This window comes from Microtus ochrogaster, chromosome 19 (assembly GCF_000317375.1).
Source record: "Microtus ochrogaster isolate Prairie Vole_2 chromosome 19, MicOch1.0, whole genome shotgun sequence".
Lineage (NCBI taxonomy): Eukaryota > Metazoa > Chordata > Mammalia > Rodentia > Cricetidae > Microtus > Microtus ochrogaster.
Window position 1 is genome coordinate 17,660,937 of NC_022021.1, and position 10,340 is coordinate 17,671,276.

Consider the following 10,340-nt stretch of genomic DNA (forward strand, 5'->3'; position numbering starts at 1 on the left):
CGGGTATATAGGTATGCAAACATATGTATACACATTACACACCTACTGGTAATCTTAAATTCATGCAACCCCGGGTATATAGGTATGCAAACATACGCATACATATTACACACTTACGGTAATCATAAATTCATTTTGAAACACTTACTTGGTATGCTCATATTTTTACCATTCAATATGAAAGCAAATATGACTACTACTCAGCTGGACGTGGCAGTGAGAAGGACCAAATCCTGCTGAGAGTTTGATATTGTGGGACATAAAGCATCTCCCGAGATTTTCAGAGTTTCTCTGTCACTCAATTTTATGATCATTAGTGCTGGAAAAGTGGTTTCACACGAGGAAAACAAACTGGCAGAAATGTCTGGGACCCTTTTCTGGATTATTGGAAATTCTGTCCAATCTAGTCGCAAGCCTAGAACCAGTAAGCAAGTTTTTATGACGCCCGAGTCAGCAATTCAAATCACCGTTTTTAAAGTCAAATTTTGTGGTTTTTGATACATGCTGAAGAATGACTAGAAAACAGTGGAAGTCTTTGTAAAATATTGAAGGTCTTTGCTTCTATTATGTTTCTATAAACAGCACACAGTAGCTCCAAGTCTGAGCTGGGAGTCTCAGGCAGTGACTGCCTGCCTTGTGTGATGGGAGGGCCTGCACGATGGCATGTGTGTGTGTTTCCTTCAGTGCCAAGGCTGAAGTGACACCAGGCAAGGGCTCATTACAGAGTATATTTTTTTTTAGTAAATTTTTGGTTGTTGATTATTCCGAAACTTTTATTATTGCCAAGTTTTTTAGACACACACAGTTCCACAATCCAATAAAGGGCCACAAGCCACAGTTTAGGAATCGGGTTTTTGCATACTAGTGGTACATGCCGTAACCTCAGTGCCTGGGAATGGGGCTTACAGACCAGCCAGTCTCAAGCTGCAGGTTCTGTGAGAAATCTTGTCTCAGATAAGGTAGAGAAGCAACTAATCAGATGTCCAGCGTGATGGTGATGTCAGCCTCCCCCTGCTCCCCCGGCGCACATGTCTGCATGGGAGAATGAACCCCTCCCACACACGTTTACACACATACTTCCCCTCCATCTCCTCCTCCTTCTCTTCCGTCTCTTTGTCTGTCCTGTTATCAAACCGTAGATAGATGGAGGGATCCTTACAGTTAACTGAGTATTTCCACCATCCCAAAGAAGACCCAGGGCCAGCTCTGTCCTGTGGACTTGAGTGAAGTTTAGTCTTCCTCTCTACACAGTGATGAACATGTAAACAGTTCCCCCATCTTACTCACTTGCTCCTATACACATTTCTTTTTAATAAAATTCTTTCTCGTACAATATATTCTAATGACACTTTTCTCTTCCTCCAGCTCCTACTAGATCCTCTCCATGCACCAACTCCATGCCCTTTCTTTATCTATACTTCAAGACAGGGTTTCACGACTAGAGCCAGCTGTCTTGGAACTCTGTAGACTAGGTGGGCCTGGAACTCACAGAGGTCTATCTGCCAGACTCTGTCTCCCAAGTGGTGGGATTAAAGGCTGCGCCACCACCACTCTGGTCCTCTCCCGCTTGCTGTCTTTCTTTAAAAAAATAAAAATAAATAAATAAAAGCAAAAAACAAGAAACACACACAAAACCCTTCACAAAAACAGACACCAAATATACAAGCAGAAGACCAAACAAAACTTCACAAATCAATATGAAACAAAAATTCTAAAAAGAAAAAAACTTAAAGGTTTGAGCTCATTTTGTATTGTCTAGCTACTCCTGGGCATGGGGCCTACCAGAAAGGTGGTTAATGTATCCAGTGAGACTCCACTGGAGAAAACTAATTTTTCCTTTGCAAGCATGTATCAAATGTATTTTGTCGGGTGGCTTCTTGGTTAGGGGTGGGGGCTGTATCATCTTGATTTCTTTGTTGTCTTGTGTCTATGTCCCTCTCTCCTGATGGAACCTGATGATCTAGTCTGAGCCTGTATAAGCCCTGTGTGCGCTGCTACAGTCTTTGAGTTCATATTTGCATGAGTCCTATTGCACGTAAAAGACAGTTTTTCTTTGGAGTCATCCATCCCTGTGGCCTCTTCTAATTTCTAATTTTCTATTCGTTTCGCTGCCTCCTCTTCTGCATAGACTCTTGCACCCAGTTAAAAAGTACTTTGAGGCTGGCAGTAGTGGTGCACGCCTTTGATCCCTGCACTCGGGAGGCAGAAGCAGGCGGATCTCTGTGAGTTCGAGGCCAGCCTGGTCTACAAGAGCTGGTTTCAGGAAAGGCTCCAAAAGCTACAGAGAAATCCTGTCTGCTTTAAAGTGCTTCTTTTCTTTGATGTGTGATTCAGTAATCTTACCGTTTACCCTGTCTTTCAGGGTTTGTCCACCCTTTTGTTTGCCCCACGTCTGCTGTAATCGGTTCTGATGGCTGGTAATAGAGGAAGAGGACGAGCTGCCTATACCTTTAATATTGAGGCTGTTGGCTTCAGCAGGGGGGATAAGTTGCCTGATGTCGTGTTGAAGCCACCACCACTGTTTCCTGTAAGTGTAACAACAGCTTGCTTTTCACAATGTATTTTTGCATATTTTAGGGGGTTAGGGCTTGAATACATACTACTGTCATGATATCCTCATGTCTAAGGATAAAAGACTATGTTGCATCTATCTTGTACTCACACAACTGGTTATTCTTAGAACCTGTCCGAGTTTTCAGACTGATTTTTTAAAACACAGAAAGCAAAACTATATATACCTTTCCATAAACACAGTGAGTACAGTGTGAACTAAGAATTATCCTACTGTGTTATTAATATATTCTAATTGCTAAAATAATATTTTAAGTACTTTTATGATGTGTACAATGATTTTCTTCATATTTTGTATTTGTAGGAAACAATTTTGCCCCTTATTATTATACCACTTTTGTCTCTTTCAAGTTTATTGCTGTTATATCTTTGCTTTATTGCAGTCTCTTTGGATTTTGCTACTTTCTCGGAACAGAAACATTTCTACTACTTTAGGGATTGCTTCTAAATTTAACAACATAAACTGGACTGCAGTGGTGGTGCACACCTTTAATCCCAGCACTCGGGAGGCAGAGGCAGGTGGATCTCTGTGAGTTCGAGGCCAGCCTGGTCTATAAGAGCTAGTTCCAGGACAGCCTCTAAAGCTACAGAGAAACCCTGTCTCGGAAACAAAAACAAAACGAACAAACAACATAATGGCTGATGTTTTGATTGAAAGCAGTGGCTTACATTTTCAGATGTGTGTATGCTGTTACTCAAAGCAGACCAACCAGAGATGCTCTTAGTAATTCCCTGCATTAACCTTTCCTGTTTTAGATGGAGAAGTCCTTTCTTGAAGGACTTATGTTGTAGAGAACCCTGGATAGGTGGATCCTTGTTCTAGACACTCACAGAAACAGATACTTTTTAAAAATAATATTAAATATTTTAGATTTTTGAGAATTGTATGTGTGAATACTGTACTTAAATCATTTTCACTCCTCCAGCTCCTCCCATATTTCTCCTAATTCCCTCTCAAATTCATTACTCTGCTATAAATATTGTTGTTACACATATACACTTTCTGTGCACAATAATGTATTTATAACATGTTTACATACACACACACAGCCTACTGGATCCATTTAGTATTGCTTGTATGTACATGTGTTAGGACTGACTTGTTCTTGGAGAACACTGGTTTTCCCTCTCTCTGCAGCGATTGGAGACTATAGCTCTTTATCTAGAGCTAGTGACCAGCTTTGGAATTCCCCCACCCAGCTTGGCATGTCAGCTGCTGTTGACATTGTGCGGAGCTGTCTTGACCCACCATACTGCTGAGATCTCAGGGATTCGACTTCTGCCCTCTCTGGAAGACACTGTCTTGCATCCCATGATCTAACTGGCTCTTGCATCGGTCCCCTCACTCGGTGTGATGTCCTCTGAGGCTAGACGTAGAGTTTGTGTTTTTGGTGTACCAGATGGGCACCTGTGGTCTCTCACACTGCACACTGCATTTTGACCAGTGGTGGATCATTGTAAGCACCTCTGTGTGCTGCAGAGAGGAGCTTCTGTGGGAAGAGCTGCATTCACTTGTGGGTGTCAGGATTTTTTTTTTTTTTGATTGGGTTCTTTGTTTTATTGTTTAATGGTTTGAGCTCTATACATTTTTTGAATCTTTTTTTTTTTGGTTTTATTTTTTTATTTATTTTTTATTTTATTTTTTTTAATTTATTTATTTATTAAGGATTTCTGCCTCCTCCCCGCCACTGCCTCCCATTTCCCTTCCCCTCCCCCAATCAAGTCCCCCTCCCTCCTCAACCCGAAGAGCACTTAGGGTTCCCTGACCTGTGGGAAGTCCAAGGAACCCCCACCTCCATCCAGGTCTAGTAAGTTGAGCATCCAAACTGCCTAGGCTCCTACAACGCCAGTGCGTGCAGTAGGATCAGAAACCCATTGCCATTGTTCTTGAGTTCTCAGTAGTCCTCATTGTCCTCTATTTTCAGAGAGACCGGTTTTATCACAGGCTTTTTTAGACTCAGGCCAGCTGGCCTTGGTGAGTTCCCGATAGAACATCCCCATTGTCTCAGTGTGTGGATTCACCCCTCGCTGTCCTTAGTTCCTTGCTCATGCTCTCTCTCCTTCTGCTCCTGATTTGGACCTTGAGATTTCTGTCCGGTGCTCCAATGTGGGTCTCTGTCTCTGTCTCCTTTCATCCCTGATGAAGGTTAATATTTAGGAGGATGCCTATATGTTTTTCTTTGGGTTCTCCTTATTTAGCTTCTCTAGGATCACTAATTATAGGCTCAATGTCCTTTGTTTGTGGCTAGAATCCAAATATGAGTGAGTACATCCCATGTTCCTCTTTTTGGGTCTGGCTTACCTCACTCAGGATAGTGAGGATTTTTGTATTTAGAATACAGTTACAAATTATATTAGTCAGGGGAACTGACTGTAGTAGGTTTTCTCTAGGGTCAGGGACCTCTTCAGCCTTGAGTAGTTGGCTAGGTTTGCAGTGTCAGGGATGAATTTCCTTCTGCTGAATGGGCCTTTCGTCCGGTTGGACAACTGTTGGTCAGCCCCAAGTTAACAGTGCTACTACTACAGCATTGAGGCTATCCTTCTGCCAGGCCGGTCATTGTTGTTCATGTTGTTCATCTGGGTAGGACTGCTGATTGCCGTTCTTTTTTGCCAGTTCTCGTGGCACCCTCCAGTACCACAGGAGCAAATCCTCGGGCAGGGGCTTCCAGGTGGTGTCCTCAGCACCTTAAAGTTCTGGGAGGCAAGGAAGGCAGTGGCACAGTAGCCTATGTTGTTTTGAGAGTGTCTTGGACACCCCGACCAGTGACTCAAAGAAGCTAACCCACACCTAACACTGGGTCTTTTTAGTCCATGGCTCTTGTGGGGAATATTTTTGTCCTGCATACTGTAACTCCAGCACACACATGCATAATAATAATGGTTCCTCGTGTCTTTTCCCAGCATCCTTAGTGTCATTTATCTCTCCCTTCCCCTTTCCCTCTATAGCACCCTCTCTTCTCTCCCTAGGTGAAGGAACACCTTCCCCCTTTATAATAGCACCTGTGTCCTGTTATGCTTTTTGCTCTTCATATTTTATTTTTAATATTCATCATGGCTTGAAAACAGAGAAAAGTATCTTAGGTGTAGGCCTAATATCTCAGTACAGTGACTAACTTCAAAATAAGGCTACTGGGTGTGAGATTAGCTCTAAGCACTGGGAAGGTTAGCATATGGCATCTTTTTCTTCTGGCCGGAAGGCTGTGCCTACCCTTGCCTTCCTCATGTCCCAGCCTTTCCTCATCACTGTCTTTCTCAAGTCCCAACTGGGCTGGACCCCTTCCCCTCTGGAATCCCTATCTGTAACAATCTATTTTCTTTTCATGAGTAGCTGATTGATTTTGTCCATATCTCTGTCCAACTATGACTTCCCCAAGAAGTTGTGCCTGCTTACCCTGTGCAGATTAGCCACCACCGGCCCCGTGTCATGTCCTCTGCTCTTTTTGTATTTGTTTTTATGGTCTGAAACTTATTGTACCTCTTGTGTATTTAATTGTGTCTTCCTTCCTCAGGACGTAAGTTCTATTGTCTAGTATACAGTAGTTGCCCAAGAAATAGTTTTGAAAGCCTGAATAGATTCAGAATCCATCTTTGGAGACATACTGTATCTTTATCCTCTCAAACCGTGTGCATCTTTACCACGTATGCTGAGGGCCACTTCATAATGAATGTATGTATACATTTGATCCTATTTTCACACCAGCACATGCATGTAAATATTGTATTACAGAATCTTTTTCCTACCTCTGAAATAAAAGTGAAGTAGGACATAGGCTAATGAGTTAGATCATAGAAGTTCAACGTCTTTATTATTTTGTTTTCTTTAAAATGAGACAGTTTACATTGTTTTCCTGTGCTGTCCTGGGACTCACTCTGTAGCCCAGGTTGGCCTTGAGTTGGAAGAAGTATTCTGCCCTAGCCTCCCAAGTGCCAAGATTACCAGAGTGACCAACTCCACCTGGCTAGACAGACGCTCAGTAGTTTTTTTAGTTGATGGTAAAGTTTAGCTCTCATGGAGCGTATCTTTCAATAAGAGCAACATTATCTAGAATGTGGATGAAAGAAATACTAAAATTCTTAGTTTATTTAAATAGGCTTTGTCTCCTAATTTAAATAGGATACAGATTACAAGCCAGTGCCCCTGAAAACAGGAGAGGATGAAGATTACATGCTGGCCTTGAAGCAGGAGTTGCGAGAAACAGTGAAGCGAATGCCTTATTTTATTGAAGCACCCGAAGAAAAGCAAGGTGCGTACCGGGCTCTTCGTGAGGCTGTTTGCTGCTAATAGATGACACCTAATTAAAAACTGACTTAACAGAGATCTCAGAAAGGACAGACATTTATATCTCACTGTATTTTCCTCTTCCAAGAGTTTCTCTTTGCAAACTTGTTCATAATACTCTGTTCTCTTTGTAATGCAATATCAGCCTTTTACAACGGTAGGAGTCCTAGACAATATGGCCTAATGGTTATGTTATTCCATTATGTGGATAAAACACTAATTATCACTACTTCCTGCTGTCAGAATGAAGTGTTTCTTCCTTATTTATTTATGTATGTGTTTGTTTTTGCCTAGCAGTGCAATGCTATGATTGTTCTACTGTACATAACTTTTTAATGGATGTCTCTGATTATTGACAGTTTAGGCTAAAAAATACCTGATGTTTGCTTTATTTCTTATATCCTGATGACATAAAATATCAATGTGTGTTTATTCTTGATGCCGAGGGCACAGAGGAGGAATTGTACTGTGAGAAGGCTCAGCCGTCTCAGACTAGAAATGGGAAGTGGTTTTGGAGGAAGTGAGCTTGCTTATGAGCACTTCCTAAGCACAATAAAAGTGTATTGATTGCTGGAGAGATCAATATCGTCTTTGGGTTCTTAAAACAACATCATTAAGCCATGAGAAATTCGTATAGTATCAGCTTGTGCCATTAGTGTTAAAGCTGCTCGCTCTCTTTTTCTCTCTTAGAAATTTATATTGGTTGAGTCAAAAAGGAAATGTATAGATGATGTTATTGTAGCACCAGTTCTAATTGGTCCTAATAATAAAAACCCAGAGTTGGTACTAGGGGGTGAAAGCTGAAAGATCAGAGAAACAGAGCAGTCAGCCACTAGTTCTTACCTCTACAAAGTCCTCACACTGAATGGGAGGTCCTGTCTCTACAAGTCCTTACACTGAATGCCTGAGCTCATGTCTCCTCCCACCTCATATTCCTCTCTCCACCCAGCCATGTCTCTGTCTTCCTACTGCTGAGATTAAAGGCATGTGATTCCCAAGTACTGGGATTAAACATGTGAGCCACCACTACCTGGCTCTGTTTCTCTTTAGACTAGACCAATCTCACGTAGCCAAGGATGGCCTTGAACTCACAGAGCTGTCGCCTGCCTCTACCTCCTGAGTGCTGTATTAAAGGAGTGCCCACCACTGCCTGGCTTCTATGGCTAACTAGTGGCCTAGCTCTGTACTCTGATCTTCAGGCAACCTTTATTTGTTGGATCACAAGTAAAATATCACCATTCATTATTATATATCTTTATAAGAAGCACATTGGACAAGTTTAATTTTGGTGACTTATCTGCTTGAGTGTATATAATAGTTTGATAAATGTTACCTCAATAATAGAGATTTTTTTCTTTCTTGATTCGGTTGTATTCTTTTGTCTGGCTTTAAAAATAAAATTAGATTTTATTTATTTTAAAAATAGCTAATACCTATTTTGTTTTGAAAATTACCAATGCATGATATACTTCAATCCTATTAAAATTTGACTTTTCTTTAGATAAGAGACATGTTTCGCTAATGGGATGTGTGTTTATTAAAATGCATGCCTAACTGAAAAGCATATCAGCTCATTCAAACCGTTAGTTATATGAGTCTTTTAGGGGAGGGTCATTGTCTTAGTTACTGTTCTGTCGCTGTGAGAAGACACCAGAAGCAAGGTCACTTACAAGAAAGCATTTTATTATGGGCTTGCTTGTAGTTTCAGAGAGTTTGGCCATGATCAGTGTGGCATCAGGCACAGTGCTGGAGCAGTAGCTGAGAGCTCACTTCTGATCCACAAGTTGCAGACCTAAAGAGAGAGAGAGAGAGAGAGAGAGAGAGAGAGAGAGAGAGAGAGAGAGAGAGAGAGAGGTTGAGTGGGTTTGTGAAACCTCTGAGTCCACCCCAGTGACACACCTCCTCCAACAAGGTCACACCTCCTAATCCTTTCCAGAGTTCCACCACCTGGACACCAAGCCTTCAAACCTGTGGGCCTGTTGGGCCATTCACATCCAAACCACCACAGTCATTAAGAACAGGTTATTAGTCTGTGGGAGTGAATGGTTTGAATCAGGACCAAGGGGGTACTTTATTCTTGGTAACTATGTAATAAAACATAAAAAGATTCATACTTACTTGCTTAATCCCATAAGAAAATTCTATATAGGATTTTTCCAAATTGATAGAAATAAAGCTTTCTATATCGTCCTATCCGCTTCTCTTTCCTGATATGGTACGCTTTTAAAAGCACTGCAGTTCAAGTGCAGTTTTAAATAAGATGCATTCGTGTGTGTGTGTAGGAGCACACACAGCACATCAATCTCCTCTCTCTCTATTCATGTTCCAAGACCCCAGAGGATGCCTGAAGTGTGCCAGCATGGTGCTTCTGCCATTGATAACTGAGCGTCTGACATAGGATGCTGGAGAAAGGCATGAGTCAAAGAACATACTATGTATCTTTCCATTTCTAGTAATCTGCATTCTGCCATGTGGTTTTGCCTCTCTATCGCACCCCTGTTTTCTCTCTGTGTCTCTTCTTACTCCCCGCTCCTTCCCAGTGTCCTTAGTCTGTTTTTTCCACCTAACTTTATCCTGCCCAGCTATTGGCTAGTCAACTTATTTATTAAACCAATCACAACGTAATTTACACAATGTACAGAATGATTATTCTACAGCATGCATCTCTTAGTTTTACTTTTATGTCAACCAAAACAGGGATTATTATGTTAGTCAACCAGGGATTATTTTTGTGTGTTTCGTTGGTTTTTTTTGTTTTGTTTCGTGTTTTTGAAATAGGATCTCATTATGTATCTCTGACTTGCTATATTGACCAAGATGGCCTCAGACTCACAGAACTCTACCATCTTTCTCCCAAGTGCTGCAGCTAAAGACATGCACTACCATATCATCAGTTTTAAAGAAATTTTATATTTTCATCTTTTGCAGAAACTTTCATCTTTTTATTTTAACACCCATTGAATAAAATTGATATTTCAAAATTTTGCTTTCTCTTAGTAAAGCTGAGAAGAATAAAAGTTACATAGGAAGATGTCTTACAATATTAGATGAGTCAGAAGTGAGTGTTCAGATGGGCGGAAGCCCCTTGCACTTGATGGTAGGCAAACTGTCTGAGCAGAATCACAGACTGAGTCTTCAGGTGACAAGACCTCAGGTGGATTATCTCAGATATAAAAATCATTGAATATAACAGTTTAATTCTTTAGGAATTAAAAAGAAAATATGCCTTCCTTATGGAGTAAATCTTTAAGAAGGATACATATCATCAGAGAATTTATAGTAAGTTGATTATCTTGTTCATTTAAATGCATGTGACCTTATTTTTTCCTTTTGATGTTTATGCACCAAAATTTATCCTCTGATTTGTAAATGGAGAAATGCTGAAGTCAAAACCAAAGACAGAGACAGTGAGCAAACAGAAGTAGATTATATGGAATTTTTAAAAGTATTGGTCACTCGTGGTTGTCATTTTAAGTAAAAAAAAAAAAAA

At 40.8% G+C, this 10,340-nt stretch overlaps 1 protein-coding gene across 1 annotated transcript in view; it reads left to right on the forward strand.

Annotated features, from left to right (window-relative positions):
* Positions 1-10,340, forward strand: part of Polr3g (RNA polymerase III subunit G) — a 37,311-nt gene that overhangs the window by 7,594 nt on the left and 19,377 nt on the right. Inside the window, exons 2-3 of the mRNA XM_005356536.3 lie at positions 2,363-2,527; positions 6,686-6,815. Of these exons, the coding sequence (XP_005356593.1) occupies positions 2,411-2,527; positions 6,686-6,815 (247 nt within the window). The 5' untranslated portion in view covers positions 2,363-2,410. The remainder of the gene's footprint in view (positions 1-2,362; positions 2,528-6,685; positions 6,816-10,340) is intronic.